We start from the raw sequence: 20092 nt of genomic DNA, 5'->3' as shown, positions 1-20092 counted from the left end.
CCCGAGGGCGACACCAGGGTGCTGACTGCTGGGCTGCGATACGCCAGCGCTTGATTCGTGGCTCGCCACACGAGATGCGACTCGCGCGAGATGTGCAGCGCAGTTCGGTGCAGCCGTACATCCGTACAGTAGAGCGCCCGCGCGAATGTGTCTGCGCACCTTGTCCTGTCCTGTCGATGCCAGTCGTCGCCTCATCATCATGCGTGCGCCTCACTGCGGTGCGATGCGCAGGCGAGGTGAGCTGGAGGCCCGTGGCGAGTGCCCACTGTTCTGGCGCAGTGGGTTCGCCCACCCGCGGTCCACTCCAGCGGGATGCTGCCTGGCCGGGTACCTGGCCACCTACTGGCTGAGGTGAGGTGAGGTGACGGGAGCCCGGAGAGGTGCCAGGCTCTCCAGCTGTGGCGGCGCGGTTTGGTGCTTGCTGCAAAAAAATTCCACCCACTGCCCTCCTGGGGGCACCCATGGTCCTCCAGCTCCTCCCACCTTCGCCCCGTAGGCCAGCCAGCGACCTGCGCCAGCAGCTGGAGCCACCCACCAGCTGCAGGGAGCCACCCGGAGAGCCGGACGGGCCCCTTGGCGGCCCAGGCCCAACCGAGCCTAGTGCCCTGCCAAGTGTCGCCGGGCCGGGGCCTGTTGGCTGAGAGTCACGGAACGAGGGTGGCTGAGGACGCGACAGGATTGTCCATCACTTTGCGCTTCTTCATCTCGCTCCATGACCACCACTGCCATTCCATTTTAACCCCGTCCGTCCCTGTGCCCCCAACGCCAGACCGCCCAGGCGACCCTCGCGCGACAAACATCCTGCCTCCTTTGTGTGCCCGTCTCACGGCTGCCCGTCGATCGCTTCTCCGCGCCCCCATAAAGCTGTCCCCGTGGCCCTCCGATGAAACCGAGCCGCCACCATCACCAGCCCATCTTCACCGCACCGTTGCAAGCGACCTCCCTCCAGCGCGCATTCACGACCATCACTGTCACCCCAAGGGCATCCACGAGACCGTCTACAACTGCATCAGTCTCCCGCCGGCACGTCGGCGGCGACGACATTGCCCCCCTCTTGGACGTTTCCGTTCCCCCATAAAGAAGAGAGTTGCCGTCAGCTCTCTTCGCCTCCTCTATCCTCTCCCGCCACGCGCAACCGTCCACAAACATCCACCATGGTTCCTAAAGAGCTACCCACGCGCGACCAACTGCGCGACTACAACTATGCCGTCGCTGGACAGTGAGTACCTACCCGCGGTCGCCGCCGTTGCTGCGCCTCTCGTGCTACCCCAAGGCATGCGCTGATTCGTGACGATGCAGTGCCGGCACCCTTTGCGACGCCGAAGGCGAGCTTTTCATCAAGCCATGCACACAATCAGAAATCGATTTCTACCAGTCCGCCAATCGGCGGCATCCCGACTTTGCCGAACTGATGCCCCTCTTCATGGGCTCGTTGATGCTCAGCGACCCGACCACCGAAGGCATTGACGATGCCATCGCGGGGGTCATTTCCGACTCTGGCGATATCAAGACGACCAAGGAGCAGATCGTCGCCTCGGTTGCCCAGCAAATAAAGAACGCGCCGCTCGACCTCTCCGAGCCCTCATCTGAGTCACAGTCCGAGTCGCAGTCCGAGGACAACATCTCGTGGATCCCGACAAAGGGCAAAAAGATCAAGACGGACAAGGCCGTCGTCCTCGAGAACGCGACATTTGGTTTCAAGCAAGCAAACATTCTCGACGCCAAGCTCGGCGTCAGGCTATGGGCGGACGATGCGCCGCTCGAAAAGAAGCGCCGCTTCGACAAGATTTCTTCCGAGACAACACACGGCAATCTCGGCTTCCGCATCGCTGGTATGAGGGTCTACCGCGGGTCGGAGGATCCTTCGGACCTGGATGAGGAGGATTACAAAATCTACGACAAGGACTATGGGCGCCTGTCCGTCAACGACGAAAATGTTGTCGATGAGTTCCGCAAGTTCGTCTTCAACAAGGCTGCTGGCATCGACGAGGAGCTGGGCAAAGCCGTCTGCGCAGCATTTGCTCGCGATCTGAAGAGAGTAGTCGACGTCATGTCTCGGCATGAGAGCCGCATGTTCTCGTCGTCGCTCCTCTTTGTATTCGAGGGTGACGGCGAGGCCCTCCGCAAGGCTATCGAAGAGAACAACGCACTCGTGGAGTCCGCAGTCGAGGAAAAGGTATGCTTGGACCGCACGACAAGCCGGATCGACAGCGGCATTGGCCTCGACGACTCTGACAGCGACGACCTCGAGGAGCTGGAGGTCTCGCTGCCCCAGATCTATACGTTGAAGATGATCGACTTTGCACACGCACAATGGACACCAGGGCTGGGCCCCGACAAAAACATCCTCACCGGCGTGAGGAGCTTGGAGCGCATCTTCCAGGAGATGGCGCAATGACCGCAACGACGAAGAACAAAACAAAACGCGAGAAAAGACGTCCTTTTGCGTCATGGCTGTGCGCGGCTGAACGAGTAGCGCTTGATGACAACGACAACGTTAGATGATGAACGGGAGTCTGTGGGATGGGTATACCCGGTGGGCTACATCATGAGAGTTGATTCTGCTGTATTATTTTCACGGGCATGTATGCATGGGGAGGCGATCACCCGCCTTTTGAACTGTTACCTCATGGCGTTGAAGCGAAGCTGGAAGGGCATGTGGCCGGTCGGGTAGAGCATTGCGCCTCAGCGGCAAACGAAGGCGCTTTAGAAATCTATTTGCATGATGAACCCTTCACGATGATGCATTCTGGGATTACATATGCGCATTGCCACAAGGGTGCTTTTGATTTTCGGGCACTCGGCCATGTTCTTCGGCCTTGAATGGCAGTGTTCAACAGAGCCTATACTGAGGTGCTCCAGCCCCTACCAAGAGCCCCAGTCTGCAAGTCGGGCTGCCCAGGCTGCCAGGGACCGGGCCGCCCCACCATCACACCCCTCCACCTACCCAGCAAACTCCCAGGCGGGCTCTCGAATCCGGCAAGCTTCCCGGTGCCAGACCTCCAACCTTGACTCTGCAACAGTTTCTACTCCGTACGCATCGTCATCCATGTAGCCCCAGTCATGTCAATCCCAGGGCTAGGGCAAATACCGACTCAAGTAAACACCCAGAGACTCTCGAGCCCGCGACCTGGACCGCGAAGCTGACATTTCCTCCCGCAGCAGGCCGCCACCTCGTCCACGCGCGTCGTCTCCCTCAAGCCCGCCTGGGAATGGCGCTTCCAGATACCCGTCGGCCGCAGCCTCGGGCTTAAGGTCCTCTCCGGTACCGCTGAGAAGGACGGCATCGAACTCGCCCCGCGAAGCACATACACCCTCCCCGGGGGCACCGCGTCCAAGATTCTCACGTGGCACGGCTGCGAGCTCGAGATCGAGGGTCGCTCGGACAATGGCAGTGACTCCGTCGCCGAATACGCGACACCAGCGGCGAACCCGGCCAATGCGCATGTGAATCTCCATGCGCGACTCAGCGAGCTGCGCGCCGCTGCTGCGCGCGAGGGGAGAGAAGGCCCTCGCGTGCTCATTACGGGGCATAGTGGCGCGGGTAAGACTGCTCTTACGCGCACGCTGACGAGCTACGCGACGAGGCAGGGCGAGCAGCCCCTTACGGTCAATACGGACCCGCGCGACGGCATGCTTAGCCTGCCGGGCACTCTGAGCGCGGCCGTCTTCGCAACGGTCATGGATCCCGAGGCGCGCGATGGCTGGGGCGGCACGCCGACGAGTGGGCCGAGTGTTGTGCCCGTCAAACTGCCGCTCGTCTACTTTTACGGGCGAGCGGACGCCGAAGAGGAGCCCGACTTCTACAAGGCGCTCGTGAGTAGGCTAGCCGGCGCAGTTAGCGGGCGGTTGAGCGAGGATGTTGATGTGCGCAGCTCAGGAGTCCTTGTGGACGGGACAGGGCTGAGCGAGGACAATACCGTGGCCATGGACTTGCTGGCCCACGTCGTTGACGAGCTCTCCAGTACGTTGGCCCAAGACAGTGGCGCCCATTTACCCCCAAAGTCATGCAACTGACAGCTGTGCTAGTTAACATTGTCGTCGTGCTCGGGTCGACGCCCTTGCACGCTGAGCTGGGCAGGCGGTTCGCGAGCGAGAGGACGAGCTTGGGCGTGCCGATCCAAGTGGTAGGCTTGGATCAGTCAGACGGCGTGGTCGAGCGAGACGAGTCCTTTGCCGAGCACGTCCGCGAACAAATAATCAAGGAGTATTTCTTCGGCGACGCGAAGCGGACACTTAGCCCGCAGATCCAGCAGGTCGATTTCGACAGCCTGATCATTTACAAGGTGGCTGACGGTACGTCCGCCCCTCTTTCCACTCTCCCCGGGAACTCTTTTCCAGTCTGGCTTTGGGGACGCAGAAGAAGCGGTAGAGCTAACGAAGCCCGATGCCGCAGATTCCGAGGAGGCGCACGGGCCGGATATGCTCGTGCGGGAAGAGCCGTCGTCGCTGATGCAGCACTGGACGTTGGCGGTGATGCACGCGGCCAACAAGGACCCGGCAGAGACGGTGCGCGCGGCAAGCGTCATGGGGTTCGTGTATGTGTCCGACGTGGATGAGGAGCGGCGCAAGGTCAAGGTGTTGGCGCCGATCGGGGGCCGGCTGGGTGACAGGCCGCTCGTGTGGGGGCGGTGGCCGGAGCCGTACATGAACCTCCTGGGGTAAATGCCGTTCTGCGTTGGCGACAATCAGCCTTGGTGGATAGAAGATATCAGTATCAGCAGGAACACAGGTTTCGGCATGGCCATCAACCACTCTACGAATATCTGAGAATATCACTACGACCGGATGACACTTCGTGTCACTAGATCTCTGGATCGACGGCGAAGTCGGAGCAGCGAGACTTGGCGTTACCATGACCTGATTTCCAGTAAACTGATTGATCTATACACACAATGCTACTTGCCGAGAAAACGTGATCTGCTGCCGTTATTGAAGACCAAGTATGACATGTCACGCAAGCGACCGACCAACCTCATCAGCGGAACCGACAGCAGCATGAAAGCAAGGGAAGCTCGCTTGAGGCAACGGGAAGCTCGGCGAATGCCCTGATTGGACGTTTCAGGGGCAGATAAGCGCAACCTCAGGGTTCTAGATTGCTTCGCCTCAGAAGGGCAGGAGAAGTCGTCTAGATGCCGGCTCGGCTGGGCACCGTACCAAAGTACTCTTGGCGATATCGACGATGACGAGTACAAGTCCACCCCGCTTGTTTGCACAGCCACTCCTGGCGGGCGCAGAAAGAGCTTGATCGACAGGGAACCGTGGGCGTCTTATTTTTTACGTTGCGAGTTGCATGAAGACGAAGGGTCCAGAAACTCTGAGAGCAAAATGCCGGGGCTGCTCATGGGACGGCCATCCCGGGATGGCGCCGGCGGCTGAACGCTGCGACTTCAAGAAGCAAGCATGCTGCCGAGGGCGGCAGTCCGTACCGAAGCTGTTGCCGACGGCCACGTAGGCGCGCATGGAGGAGAGACAGCCTGGAAATCGCCGTGGACGGAGCGGCCAGTGGGACCAAGAGGCTCACGGCCCCGCCAGCCGCGGCGGAGGCGGACCAGGGCGGCGCGCCGAGAGTTTATGCTTAATTGGAAGTGATAGCGGGGTTACAGCGGCCTCCACCGGCCTGGAGGGGCGCGGGGCCCGTCGAGGGGCAATGCCCGTGTATTGGAGAAGCAGGACAGGAAGTCGTCGTCAAGCTCAACGAGAACGACAATATCGCTGGCAACCAAGAAACAAGGAGATGCTCCCCCGGTGCGTACGTAAGACGTTGGACCGGGTTGGGCGCCACAGGGTATGCCAAGCGACCGGGCATCGAGGTGAGGTGAAGATGACGAATGGCGCAACAGCGAGGACAGAGCAGCACGAGAGAGAGGCACGCAGCGGGGTGGGGGCGGCTTCGAGTTCCAGTTCGCTGCTTCACCTCCGCTGTGGGCTGGCTCACCCCCCGGTTTGCCTGAATAGCAACGACTTGCCACGCCGGGATGGAGGCGCAGCCACTGGGCGAATGGGCGCCATCTGCTGTTGGTTGCCAGCGCTCGCCGGAGGTATCACGGCACGCGCACTCGAGCATGCGCCGTTGTGCCCGGCGGGATTGCTGATTGGGCTGCCCGTTTGGTGGTTGCTCCAACTGTCGCCGCAGAGGGCATGCAGCGGGGAGCGCGGCAAGTCGACAGGTCGACCCTGGCATCCGCATATCCGCACTCCTTGTCAGTGTCGGGCGCTCGACTTCCAGAAGCTCCAGCGTGCGACTGCAAAGACGTTCTTTACGGGCTGGTCATGCGCAAGGGGGCAAACGTCAACGCCCCGGTCGGACACCCGTAGCCCGTTCCCAGAGATGCCATCCACTTGCCTCCGCCAAAGAGGCCATGATGTGCTCGACTCGCATTATCCTTTACACCTAGTGCTGGGCTAAGCTGATTGTGGACGCCGCGGCGCCGGGACACAAGGCGATTGTCCCCCCCGGCCGGGCTAACTCCCCCAGCCGCCACAACGGAGACCAAGCTCCTGCCAGAACCCAATCTCGACGATCCCCTCACGATGTTGTTCTTGGCGTGCCTCCTTACAGTGGGGTGCTCGCTCTCTCGAGTCCCAGAGGGGGGCAACGCCCAGTGGAAGTGTCCTTTGCGCCTCCCCCGCAGCGAGTCAAAGTTGGCCGCACCCGCCGCACTCCCTGCTACCTGGGCTGTCACGTCAAGTGGTCGTGATTGATGCCCTGGGCAGGCTGGCCGGCCGGTCTGGGCCAGACCTTGAATTCCTGACTGCACGCTGCCCGATTCAGGTTGCAAAGATGAGATGTCGTCGAGCAGAGGACGGTGACTGGTGCTTGTTCTCGTAGATGCAGCCGCTTGCTGCAAAAGCCGGACGCCGTCAAGTACACGGGCAAGACGGGGCAGGTAGGGACGTTGCTCGCTCCTGCCATCGTTGTTTCCGCTTTACCCGTCGGTAGCCAGAGAGCATCGTCGACCCAAGGCTTGTCTCGTCGTTCGCTCCTGCCCTCGAGTCTTGGCTCGCCCTCGCCCTCGCCCTCGCCCTCGCCCTCAAATACAGCCCGGCTTCCTTCCTCCACTCCCCCCTCCCTCTTCCTCCTCTCTCCCTCTCACCACCAGGCCTCACTCGCCTCTCCAGTCCCAAACCCCCTCCTTCTGACCCCCCCGGAGATTACCAAGTTCGCTCGGTAATCCTGCACTTCGTTCCCTTTGGTACCTAAGGTTCCTGCAAACACACCCCGCGCAACACCCCCAAGCGTCCTCGCTCGCACACCAAGCCCGCACGGCGGCTCGCGCATACACGTTCGATGGGAGAAACCGTCGATTCTAGTACGAATGGTGCACAACACGCCAGCTCCTCTGCGAACTCGTCGGCCCTTGGCGGCGCCGGCGGCCAGGACGACCAGCCTCCTATAGCGGAGCCCAAGCCGCCCGACATAGTATACAGCACCGTAGATGAGAAGCTCGCCGCAGCTCCAGCCATAGCAAGGTCGGCCTGCCCCCACACCGTCTCGGCGCAGGACATCGCCGACCGCCTCGGCACCGACGCCGAAAATGGTCTGAGTCCCGACGAGGCCGCCGCCCGGCTTGTCCGGGACGGCCCGAACGCCATTGCAGGGGCCAAGGGGCCTTCCCTCTGGGAGCTCTTTGTCCAACAGGTCGCCAATGCCCTGACTGTTGTTCTCATCGCCGTCGCCGGCCTGTCGTTTGCAATTAGCGACTACATCGAGGCCGGCGTCGTCGTCTTTGTAATCGTCCTGAATATTGTTGTTGGGTGAGTCCATCTCCAGGGTCTGAGTGCGGCGCATTACCGTCTAACAAATGGCCAACAGACTTTGGCAAGACTACAAGGCGGAGCAGACCATTCAGTCGCTTTATGCGCTCTCCACGCCAAACTGCAAGGTCGTCCGCGGAGGCCGCGATGAGACCATCAAGGCGGAGACCCTGGTGAAAGGCGATCTCGTCTCCCTTGTGACTGGCGATGTTGTCCCCGCCGACTTGCGCCTTGTGCAAGGCATCAACATCTCTACCGACGAGTCTCACTTGACGGGCGAGTCCGTGGCCATCAGCAAGAAGCCCGATGTCGTTTTCACGGACCCCGACATGCCCGTTGGCGACCGAACCAACCTCGCCTTCTCTGGCAGTTCTGTCACTCGCGGTCGCGCCACCGGCATCGTCATCGCAACCGGAATGGAGACCGAGGTTGGCCAAATCGCAGAGATGCTGCGCAAGACAAAGAAGGAAAGGGACGGTAGCAACCCCGTGTTCAAGGCCTTGTATAGCGTCTACCAGACCCTTCGTAACTTGCTTGGCTTGGAGGGCACTCCCCTGCAGGTTACGCTTAGCAAGTTTGCCCTGCTTCTCTTCGGGCTCGCCGTGCTCTTGGCCGTCATTGTCTTCAGTGTCAGCCTTTGGCACATCACCGACGATATTCTCCTATACGGAATATGCGTCGGCGTCGCTGTGATCCCCGAGTCGCTGTTGGCCGTCCTGACGGTCACGATGGCCGTTGCCACCAGAGCCATGGTCAAGGGGCATGTCATAGTGCGACAGATGCCCTCTCTCGAGGCCGTCGGCGGCGTCACCAACATTTGCTCGGACAAGACCGGAACTCTCACCCAGGGGCGAATGATCACACGCAAGGTGTGGCTGCGAGACGACCTGACCGGTTCTGTCAAGGACACCAGCGACCCCTACGACCCGGGCAGCGGAACCGTTTCGTGGTCCGGACCCCTCGCTGATAGCATTCTCGACGCATTCCTCACTACTTTGACGCTGTGCAACAACGCAGCGGTCACGGACGGCAAAAAAGAGCCCGAGACAGACTCTAGTAGTGTCACGACGGCCATGGAACCCGCGGCTTGGAAGGCGATCGGCGAGCCCACCGAGATTGCCCTCAAAGTGTTTGCCATGCGGTATGGTCGATATAAGACGTCAACCGACAACCTGATCGAGGAACACCCGTTCGACTCATCTTGCAAACTTATGAGTGTCGTATACGGGAGCCCTCTTGACGCCGAGCGCAAAGTCCATACCAAGGGCGCCGTTGAGGTCATGCTTCCAAGGCTCGACGAGAGCGACGCGCTGAAAAGAATGATCCACAACAAGGCCGAAGAGCTCGCCTCCCACGGGTTGCGCGTTCTCTGTATAGCCGACAAGGTGATGTACGGGAATGCTGCGGACTTCGGGGACAGGGCCAAAGTCGAGTGCGACCTGCGCTTCCTCGGCCTGGCCGGTCTCTACGACCCGCCTCGCCCAGAAACGGCTGGAGCTGTGCGCCAATGTCGAGAAGCCGGAGTCACTGTTCATATGGTGACGGGAGATCACATCAAGACGGCCACAGCCATAGCATACGAGGTGGGCATCTTGTCCAAGCATGCTCCCCTCCCGCCAAACACAGTCATGTCCGCGGCCGACTTTGGTGCTTTAACCGACGAAGAAGTCGATGCCTTGGACGCGCTCCCGATCGTCATCGCCCGATGCAGCCCTTTGACGAAGGTTAGGGTCATCCAAGCGCTGCATCGCCGCGGCGCATTTTGCATTATGACGGGCGATGGAGTCAACGACTCTCCAGCACTGAAGCAGGCAGATGTCGGCATCGCCATGGGAGATCGCGGCAGTGATGTCGCAAAGGAGGCGTCAGACATGGTGCTGACGGACGACAACTTCGCGTCAATTGTGACAGGCATCAAGGAGGGTCGGCGACTTGCCGACAACATCCAGAAAGTTGGTCTGCTGGTTCTTGCATTCACGGGTGTCGCTAACAGCTCATAGTTTCTTCTGCACCTACTTACGTCCAACCTTGCCCAGGTCATATTGCTGCTCATCGGCCTCGCATTCAAAGATGACCACGGTGTTCCTGTGTTTCCCTTGTCGCCGTTGGAAATTCTTTGGGCCAACCTCGTCACTTCGTCTCCCCTTGCGCTTGGTCTTGGTCTCGAAGAGGCTCAGCTGGATATTCTTCAGCGACAGCCTCGGCCACTGAGATCTGGCGTGTTCACTCTAGAGCTGGTGCGCGACCAGCTCATGTACGGAACCTTTATGGGATCGTTGTGTCTTGCTGCCTTTATGCTTGTCGCCTATGCGGCTGGAGGCCAAGGATTCCACGCCTTACCACATGGCTGCAACGACGGCACAGAAGTTGGAGTTTGCCACAATGTGTATCGCGCTCGTGCTACAACGTTTGCGACGCTGAGCTTCCTTCTATTGGTCACGGCCTGGGAAGTCAAGCACTTTCGACGAAGCCTCTTTGCTATGGACGAGCGGTGGTCAGGTCCCTTTTCGATCTTCAAGACTGTCTACCACAACCGCGTCCTGTTCTGGGCCGTTGCCGGCGGGTTTGTTCTCACGTTCCCTCTCGTATACATCCCCGGCTTGAATACGATCGTATTCAAGCACCAGGCAATCTCGTGGGAATGGGGCGTGGTATTTGGCTGCGTCGCGGTTTACGTTGCCCTCATTGAGGCGTGGAAGGCGGTCAAGAGGAGCCTGCGACTAGGCGAGGACTGGCGCTGGGCAAGAAAGGGCACAGACAACGTCTAGGTGCCGGCTTGCCTGTCTAAGCTCAAACAGGCGGTGGGTGGGAAGGATTCGCGAAGCAGGAAGGGTGTCGAGAAGCGTGTGGATTGCTAGGGAGCTGTGTGGAAGCGCGGACAGGTTTTAGGATATTGGATCTTACGGCAACAATGTCTAGCTAGCATACGTACTATTAGTATCCTCGAGCAAATGATTTTTCCTGTCCGTACATTTTTCTGGCCTGTCTACTCTATATCTTACGCACCGATTGCTTCGTCTCGTCCTTGATGGAGAGGGGAAACCAGCAGCGAAAGCTTGTTTCTCTGCCATACGAAACATGACATCTGATCGCCCCTGCATTTCATTCTGCCACACCTTTTTAACTTGAGAGAGACTTGAACGGTTCCATCTGATTCGACTCACAGTCCAGTCTTTGCGTGGCGTTAGCATAATCAGCACTGGGTGACTCGGACTGTACCGCACCCTTCATATGCGGTCAGCTCATCGATACGGCCAACACCATCAACGACGGCAAAGAGACGTTCATGTCCGATACATCCCGTTATCTTCGCTCATTAATACGTGAGAAAAGGTGTCCCACACGAGCCGTGCACTTATTTCCCCCAAGCCTTGATTCGCCCGGCGGGCGGGCGCGGTCTGGTCGTTTGAGAACCTTGATGTCCCGTCCCAATCTGCCCGCTCTCCAACCACGCAAGGCGACCAACCTTGATGGCCTCACAACGCGCACGAGCCACGGCTCAGCGCGGGCGGGCCCTACTACCTGCTCTTCGCGACGGGCTGTTGGCACACCCAAACGGCGGCATGCGGCCCCCCTTCTCCTCTCACCCGGACCCAAGGTTTTGTGTTTCTTTGCTCGCGGGCTCATGACTGAGACACTGACCGGTTTTTCGTCCTTGGGTGGTGCTACTGGTGGTGGTGGGAGTGGTGGGAGTGACGTGTGCAAAGGATATAAGGCTCGCCTTGGGCCCGCCTCCCCGGTCGATTCTCGAGATCTTTCCCTTCCTTTTTGATTTTCTGCGCCGTCCTGCTCAGAACAGGAGGAGTCGATGCACCTGGATGCCTTCAATGTGGCTTTGTCGGTCGTCGCTCTCTCTGTTCAACGCCTCCTCGCACCGGTTGCTGCTCTGTCTTGGTCAGCCATGACACATTGCCCTCATGGACACAGAGCGTTGCTCGCGGCGGAGAGCACATCAGCCCGATGAGTTGAAGAACGAACTGAACGAACTGTCTTCTTTGCTTTGGCTTCCGCGTTCGACGCAGATTCATCCACGACAGGTCTCGTCAGTTATCAAGAGCGAGACCTCACGCCTGGGAGAAATCTGTCCGGTGTCACCGATCTGGTCCTTCGGCCTGCTTGCTCACCGTCTTGGTTATCAGGCGGGCCCGGGCCCGCTGCCTCTTCGCAAACAGGCAAGTCTATCCTTGGGTCCGTTTCCTTGGTCGTTTTTGTCTCCTTCCCCTCTTCGCCTGAACCCCCGTCCTCCACGCGCGCGAGAGCCAACAGCCGCACCTCCTCCTCCTCCTCCTCCACATTCTCGCCGTGCGTCGTACCGACGCCCGGGTCGTCGGTTCTCGCGGCAGAGATATTGCTTTTGCCATCCTCTCAGCCGATCCCCTTCTCCTCACCATGAGCCGGCGTTGGCCGAACCAAGATCCTCCCCCCACGGTGTGCTGTCCATGCGTCTCTCTGCACTTGGCATGGTCCCGGGCCGAGGCGTCTTCCACCTTGCCGCCTATCCGCGGCATTTGACCGAGCGCCCTCCAAGCCTCACCTCAGCTCCTTTGGGGGCCGTGACAGGGTTTGGACGAAAGACTGAACGGCTCAGTTGCCTTCCTTGATCTTTCATTCCCCCAGTTGGGCTCTTCCTTTGACGCTCCTCCTGCATCTCCCAGGCCTCGACTCCAAATGTCGTCTAGGATAGCTCCTGCCCCTCGTCTGAGAAGCCTTTCCCGGACCATGTATGCCCGCGTTGGTCCCAGCGCGCGCTCACCTGCTTCGTGGCTTGGTGTTACAAATTCTCAGCTTGGTTGGGGCTTCACACCCATCAGTGATGGGGGACGCTGCGCCATGGAAGTGTTCCAGGTTGCCACGACTTGGCCACCTTGGTCCAATGGCTCGGGGCCGTCGGACGAGCGCGTGTTCCCGCGTGGTCCTTGGCCCGCGTGGGCGCCCGAGGTCCGCTCTTGGTCATGCCGAAACCTCCTCAAGTCCACTTTCATGCATCATGTCGGCGGCAAACGTCGTCATGTCTGGTCTCATGTCTGGCCGAAGCTTGAAAGACGTGGTCATGCAGTCCAGATGCTTCGGTCGCGATTATTGACATGCCTGGTTTGTTGGCTTGTTGGTTTCGTATTTTCCTTGAGCAAGTGCGCATATCATGTGGTCTTATTCCAGCAAAGGGTGTTGCCCCGTTGGTCCAAGTGCCACTCCTCGTCGGATGCAACATCCCTTCTGGGACTTGGCCTTGGCCCCGACTGGCTAGTGGGAAGTATACCACGCGTTCGTCGATAGCTATTCCGCATATGAAGTCATATGCGTGACCTGGAAGTAGCTGGTCTTCCCCCATTGTGACACATACCAAGACACTTTCGTCTTTCCTTCCGACATGGAGGTACCAGGACATAGACCGTTCCGGCATCTTGACCAAGACGATTCATGCCATGTCATCTTGGCCTGCCTTGGAGTCAAGACATCACTATGTGACGTCTGCCATAACGACTCTTCACGACGTTTCGTGTTAGTCATGCTTAGTGTTGTAGCGGTCGTGGATCGTCCCTGACGTCCGCGTCCGAACTCGGCAAGCCGAGGCGTGGACGCCCATGTCCCCGTGAGGGTCTCTCGCGGCCCAATCACACCGTCTCCATCACCCTACCTGGGGTCAAGATGGAACACCGATGAGCGGGGAGCTTCTCGTGAGGCTGGCGACGTTCAAGAATCAAGCGGCGGTGGTTGGCTGGTGCGAGAGTAGGCTGCAGCGTTGGTGCGGCCGCGAGCTGCAGCTGGGCATCATCAGATGCGTCTGCACAGCGTCCCGGTGTGAATGGCCCGATATGCACCATGTAAATCAGGCAAAAGGGTGGAGTTGGGGGGAGCTTTTGCTGCGGGCTGGCACGAGTATAAGAAGGGCCGGATGTGCCGCACCGGATTTGATCTCTTCTTTTTCTTCCCAGACAAAGCAATAAGAATCAGAAACAGCTCTCATATAAACCAAATTCGAAGTTTTCTCTTCAGAATCTACATCAAGATGTCTCCCTGGTAAGAAGGCCCCCTTGGAGCTCGACGCCTCGACTTGACGACTCGCCACGATATGGCTGCCGACGGGCCGAGCGAACAGCCTGCCTTGCACACTAAATAGACCTCGTGCTGACGATCTGGCAGCGAATGCTCCAAGTGCTCTTGCTCTGGCAACTGCAACAGCTGCTCTTGCACCAGCTGCGGAGTGAGTGACCTTCCTACCTACCTACCTACCTGAGCGAAAGCCACATGTTACCACCGAATCCTCTTTGCTGACGAGCAACACGCAGCACTAAATCGCGATGCCGCCACCCGATCCGACGCCGACCCGATACACCGGTAGCCAGGCCCTGACGGCAGCTCTTCACTGAGTGTGCCCGCCGAGTGGTCCTGCTGCTGCCTCCGACGCGCCAGGAAAGGAATCCTTGTGTGTGCGTGTGTTCAGATCGAACAACAAGGCACAGAGGGACACGGTCTGCTGGGTAGATGACGTGTACTACAACACAGTAGCGATAGTCAACTTGTGTTCTCTCTCTCGTGTCACTTTAAACGGGCTCTTGAAATCCACCGTGAAAGAAGAAACGCAGGTCCTATTTGGACTCTTTTCTTCCCAGGCGAGGACTGGACTGGACTGGAATGGAGCGGGGATCGAAGCCTGATCTGGTGCGACCCGAGCGCCGACTGGAGCTTACACGCACGGCGAGTCGCGAGCCCATCTCGCCTGCAAGTCCTGTTACAGACTGAGGACGACTGCACGGCACTGCAGCCAAGGAATCGCCCATACACCACTCGACGCAGGAGGTGGTGGGCACGGGGCGGCACGGGACAGGCGTGACTGGCTCTTCCGCGGCCAAGTCAGCAGGTCGTGCCTTGGCCGCCCATAGGATAGGTCAAGACGGGCTGTGTGATGCCCGGACCGGCGGGCCACCCAACTATAGGCTGGTTATCAGATGTACGTACAGTAGTACTTACTCTACGGCTCGTAAGCTGTACGCGAAGGAGCGAGGATTGACGATGGGTGGACGACGCTGGTTGGTGGTGGGGCCACGGAGGCACCCAAGCAGGCGGAGGGGTTGCTGGCTGCATGACATTGTGCTTGCTGGTGGCCCCCGGCAGAGAGTTGCCAACGCATCAAGCAAGCGGGGGCGGCGGCCGAAGGCATCGAGTGCAATGTTGCATACATGTACATACGTACAACCCGGGCGGGAGAAGGAATGGAAGCCGATCGCAGCGACAAAGTGGTTGAGGTATTTTCCGCTTCCACGTGCACTTGGCCTGTGGCTTGTTCCGTCCGGGCGACATGCGCAGGCAAAGACGGGCGGCACATCACGTTTCTTTATGCCAGTGGTGGTTTTGGAGGATGTGAGCTGGGGCGGTCCGATTCTACCCGTTGAGAAGCCCCCCCGCAATGACGGTAGATCTGGAGACTTCAAGACGTCTGGCATCCGGACGGGTCAGTTACTGGGACCAGAATGTTCAGTTTCAACTCGGGTCCTTTCAGGGCATGAAGGCCCTCGGCGAAAGGCGGAAAGTATGTTTGCTTGCTCATCCGCTCATGCACAGCCGCTCAAGTCGAAGAGGGGCGCGCGGGCGGGCACGGTACGATCAGGCGGAGCTCCACTTCGTATAGTACAGTCAGTCGGTGCCGTCGGAACGGGCCGTGCGGTGGCCCGCCTTCGACCGGCGTGGGGCGACTTCGAGGGGGTCGTCGACATTCCTGGTCCGCGGGTCGTGGAAGGGGGTGTGCGCCGAAAACCGGTGCAAAGGGACTGGAGCTTCTAGAAGATTTATTACGAGTGCTGTGCCGCTTTGCGCTTTTGCTAGTATGCGGGTCGCAACCCGAGAAGTTGGTATGGTAAAGGCGGGTAACAGAGTTATCTATGTGGTCTGCCTGCTACCGTCAATGCAGCAGTGACAGTGTAAGGCATTGTTGAAGGGATGGCATGAGTGGAGGGGGATCCTTCACAAAGCGTCATGCGGGGGATGTCAGTGGCGCGGCATGAACATCCCCTGAGCTGTACCCCATGAATCATCCAGGGATCCAAAAGCTCTTGTTTCCTTTTCGTGCTTGTCTTCATGCAAGCATGAATAAGCTCTTGGTGCTGGCTCCATGTTTCCGGGTAGAGTCGCACGACACCAGCAGGGACGACTACGAGGGGTGGAAAGCTCGCCAGGGGGCAACCCCTGCAGACACGAGGGCTCGGTATTCTAGAGAGGACCTGCTCGAAGAAACATGTTTGTCTGTAGCAGCTGCACTGGCACTCGTTGGGACTGGCAGAGCTCCAGATCTGGTGCATTGCCGAGGCTAGCGGGCGGTGCAGCCAGGGCACTTGCTTGACCCCCCTGGTCGCAGCTCTCATGTCAACGTGCAACGACATGCCTGTTGTCTGATAGATGTGAGGACTGAAACTTGAAGCAGCAAGAATGATGGTCCTGCAAGGCATACGTTGCCCTTCATCGTTCTCGGTCAAGATCTCATTCAACCTCTTGTTCCGCCGCATAACCCAAGTTCGAACGTCATGCGTAGATCGTTGTGGCCACATCAAACGGCCCCGATGTGCCTCACAGACAAGGGGCATCAATCACACGGACTGCCTTCTCTTTCCTATGTCACGACGCCGAGAACAGAGTGGACGGCTGAAGGAATCAAGCAATGTCAAAGCCAGGGAGCTTAATTGGGTACAACATGCCGTGAATTAAGACGTGCCTGCATTTGTTCTGCGTCGCCCCGGCGCCACACTCGGCGGCAACCTCATCCCGGGCAACGACAGGCGCCGATGCTGCCATCAACACATGTAACCTCAGCTCCTTCATTAGCCTAGCGCCTCTATATGCAGCCCCAGGGTATGTCCAATCGATCATCCGTTAACCAAGCAAGAAAATATGCGCCAAAAATATGAGTCCATGGGGACCGAAATCCAAGCACGTAGTGGAAGAGCTGGCATCAGCGTCGCCTGCCCTCCCGGTGGTTGGGTTTTCCCTTCCAGTCTCGTCATTACATCCCTCATCTCGCCTCGCCTCAGCAAACACTCATGTCTTGACGGGGTGCATGGCCATGTTGGGGATGTACACCTTGCCGTCCTGCACGCGCAGCATGCTGGGCATCTTGTCGTCGTGGGTGTCGCCGGCGAACCACACGTCCATGATCTTGCGCGGCCAGGCGGCCGTCCACCACCAGGTGAGCCCGCGGTCGGCGAAGCTCTGGGGGTCGCCGTGCGAGAGCCCGTCCTCGGAGTGGGCCGGGTCGTTGCCGAACCAGGGCGTCGTCGTCGTGTTGAGCCACCGCGCCGGGTCGCGCACCCAGTCGTCCTTGAAGTCCTCGAACTCGGGCTCGTGCGGGCGCATGTAGGCCGGCTGCGGCGGGTAGCTGAGCTTGAGGCCGTGCCACAGCGCCCACGTCGGCAGCACCGCCTCGCTCGGCAGGCTCATGCCGTGCTCGTGCTGCGACTGGTGCACCGAGAGCAGCAGCGTGCGGCTCGCGCGCATCACGGCCGGCGGGCACCACCACCGCGGCGTCTCCTCGCCCTGCTCGAACCCCTTGATGTAGTTCTTGAACACCCACTCGACTTGGCGCACGTCGGCGCAGAAGCTCGTGACGATGACGTCGGCGTCCTCGCCCACGCCCCAGATGAACTCGTCGTCCTCGGGGCGCTCAAAGGGCGGCACCGGGCCGATGGGGTCGATGTCTGGGATGCGTACTGGCCCCCAGGCCCGCGACTGGCCCTTGTTGACGGCGTCGACCTGCTCCGTCAGGTCCTGATATGTGCCGTGAATCTCCTCGCTGAAGGCGTACGTGGCGCGCTCGAGTGCCTGCTTGCGCGGCTCGTTGCGCGCCCACGTCGATACCGTATCGAGGTATTGGCCCGCGTCGCCCGTGAAGCGCTGGTCGAGCTCGACTTGCCAGTAGTGGTCGAATTCGGGGTAGTGCAGCGCGAAGAGCTGCAGAGGCTGGTTGACCGCCCACATTGTCCTGTTTGTTATCAGCATTCTGGCTCCGTCACGGCCTTCAAGGCGGCGATAGCGGCAGCTCAGTCTCACCTATGCTCCTCAACGGCCGCGTACCACGACTTGAGCAGGCTGTCGTCCCAGAGCACGGCAATGGACCGCAGCTCGGGCGGCAGGTCCATGGCCGCAAAGGCCGCGTCGTAGTTGGCCTTGGACTCAAAGATTTTCTTGCTCTCGTCCTGGACGTCGACGAGCAGCACGACGGCGTACTCGCCTCCCGTGCGTAATGACGCTTCGACGATGAGCGAGCGGAGGTTCCACAGGTCCTCGGCCTTGTACTTGAAGCCGGCATAGCTGCGCACGACGAGCGCCGTCCGGCGGGTGCTGTTGAACGCGTCCCAGGCGGGCGCCAGGCTCGCCAGCTGAGTATGGTTGGTGATTGTGAAGCGCACGTCGTTGCGCAGCTGGACCGAAGGGGCCGCTTGCGGGAACCGCTTCGCGTTGCTCTTGAAGCATTCGTCCTGCAGCTTGCCCCAATCGATCTTGTCCCAGTCGACGCGGGATCGATTGTATCCGTCCTTATCTTCGCCGAAGCCGTACGGGCCGTATCGTCCGTCGGCCGTCATCCATGTCTTATCGAGTCCGAGTTCGCGCTGCGAGCCGACAAAGGGGATGGGGTACGCTGGAGGAACGTGCGTTAGCCGCTGATGTCACGAGGCAATGGCAGAGTATTTCAGGTGAAAAAAGCTCGTACATGTCTCGCGCAGATCGCCGTACTGCAGGTCATCGTCCGGACTGTGCGACAGCAGATGGCCTCGCGGGCCCCGACACGACACGCGCGGAGGCAGTTTGCGCGACGTCGTCGGGGGCGGCAGGCGATGGGTGTGCGAGCCGCCGCCGAAGAGGTGCTGTCCCGTCAGGGGCACGAGGCCGGCGAGGCGGCTGCCATGGCGGGAGGCGAGGAAGATGGTGCCGAGTATGAACCAGACCAGCGCGGGGACGACGATGAAGCGCAGCCGGACGGGGATGATGCGCTGCAGGGGCATCCATTGCCGAAGCTGGGCTTTGATCATTGTCGCAGGGGAGCCGGCATGGCGGTCGGCGCCGGGTTCAGATGGCGATGGCGATGACGATGTTGGATAACGATGGGCGATGACGATAGGGGGCACAGGTCTTGAAGATCAATGTTGGGAAGAGACCAGGCGAGATGGGAAAAAAGAGACGAGTCAAACCGACGAGGGGGGAGGCGGCGACAGGGACCTTTTGGAGGTTGTTCCCAATCCAGCCTCTTCAAGTAGGCACGGTTATGTACCCAGTCGCAGATTCATGCGGCTTGCCCTTCTCCATAAAATTACGCTCGAGGAGGATTCGGCTGGCGGGCTGCAAGCTGCCCTGGAAAAGACAGACAGCCAGACCAGACTGCAGGATCAATGGATGGATGGATGGACGCATGGCAGGCTTGCCGAAGCGCGGGCCGGTATCCATGGTCTGGACACTGAGTGGGCACCCCGAAGCGTGTCCAGTCCACTTGCGGTCGCCACCGAACATGGCAAGTGGTTGGGCCTAAAGCCTCTTGGTGTTTGGGCGGCTCCGTCATGTTGGTTGGTTGCGTCAAAAGCCTCGAAGGGGGGGAAGAGGGTTTCGCTCGACGCAAACGGGGGGAGGCAGGGAAGCGCCCTGCATTCCTCGAGAGTGAGCACGGGATCCCGGCGGCCAGGCATCGCCACACGTGCTTGCTCCAGGGCGAGACAGTTTGATCTAGAAGATCGAGGCCAGTACCTGCAGTGAGTGGGAAGCGCAGCAACACTTCCAAGGTTGCCTGTCGCATCCATCCATCCCAGGATCCAGGGGGGATGGTGGGTCAAGCCCGTCAGGCCCCCGGGCGGCCAAGATGCGGCACGGCAGCACAAACTCAATTTTTCTCACTGATTCCGCTTCCCGCCCGCATTCCAATCAATGTCCCCCTCCTTCCGTCTCCCTTCTGGCGGGCATTTATCCCGCACTGGCTGCGGATTTGTGGGGGCGCAATCACCACAGGGTTGCGGCCGACAGGGGGCGGGCCTGGACGGCGGCGGCGCCGGGACCTCACTCACTTCGACATTCATGGCCAGCTGCTACATGGACGACAGGTTCTGTTGTAGTTCCTGATATTGTGTACTGTAGTACTCGTAGGGAGTGCGGGACAGTGTGTTGGTTGTGCTGGACTTTGCAGTACGAGTATGCATGTTTCAACAAGATTGCCTTCCCGTCGTCGCTGTCTATTCCTGTAACCGGCTGTCTTGCTGAACCCCTGTTTGGCGAGATTCAGTTGATAATGACGGTCGCATTTGACCTTGCGCTTCAGTCCGTGTCAGCACTTATGCTCCGGCCCATATCAGACCAGACGCCTGCA

The 20092-nt window shown here is 59.7% G+C and overlaps 4 protein-coding genes across 4 annotated transcripts; 3 read left to right on the top strand and 1 right to left on the bottom strand.

Moving 5' to 3' along the window:
* Positions 1–1154: 1154 nt before the first annotated feature.
* PLICBS_000391 (uncharacterized protein) lies at positions 1155–2398 on the top strand (the record flags this gene model as incomplete). The annotated part of the gene is made up of 2 exons (XM_018318616.2): positions 1155–1219; positions 1300–2398. 2 exons carry the CDS (start codon positions 1155–1157, stop codon positions 2396–2398), a joined length of 1164 nt encoding a protein of 387 aa, XP_018184141.1.
* Positions 2399–3063: 665 nt separating this feature from the next.
* On the top strand, positions 3064–4665 carry PLICBS_000390 (cleavage polyadenylation factor subunit clp1; the record flags this gene model as incomplete). The annotated part of the gene is made up of 4 exons (XM_065599590.1): positions 3064–3099; positions 3163–3964; positions 4030–4296; positions 4397–4665. 4 exons carry the CDS (start codon positions 3064–3066, stop codon positions 4663–4665), a joined length of 1374 nt encoding a protein of 457 aa, XP_065455662.1.
* A 2626-nt stretch (positions 4666–7291) lies between these two features.
* On the top strand, positions 7292–10526 carry PLICBS_000389 (uncharacterized protein; the record flags this gene model as incomplete). Its single annotated transcript, XM_018318618.2, has 3 exons — positions 7292–7758; positions 7817–9710; positions 9759–10526. 3 exons carry the CDS (start codon positions 7292–7294, stop codon positions 10524–10526), a joined length of 3129 nt encoding a protein of 1042 aa, XP_018184143.2.
* A 6259-nt stretch (positions 10527–16785) lies between these two features.
* Positions 16786–18773, bottom strand: PLICBS_000388 (uncharacterized protein; the record flags this gene model as incomplete). The annotated part of the gene is made up of 3 exons (XM_018318620.2): positions 16786–17725; positions 17794–18382; positions 18455–18773. The coding sequence occupies 3 exons, from the start codon at positions 18771–18773 to the stop codon at positions 16786–16788; spliced, it is 1848 nt and encodes a 615-aa protein (XP_018184145.2).
* Between the last annotated feature and the right edge of the window lie 1319 nt (positions 18774–20092).

The sequence above is a fragment of the Purpureocillium lilacinum genome (genome assembly GCF_023168085.1).
Source record: "Purpureocillium lilacinum CBS 284.36 DNA, scaffold_1, whole genome shotgun sequence".
NCBI lineage: Eukaryota > Fungi > Ascomycota > Sordariomycetes > Hypocreales > Ophiocordycipitaceae > Purpureocillium > Purpureocillium lilacinum.
The sequence above is the reverse complement of the archived record's forward strand: the minus strand, read 5'-3'. Positions and strand labels throughout refer to the sequence as shown.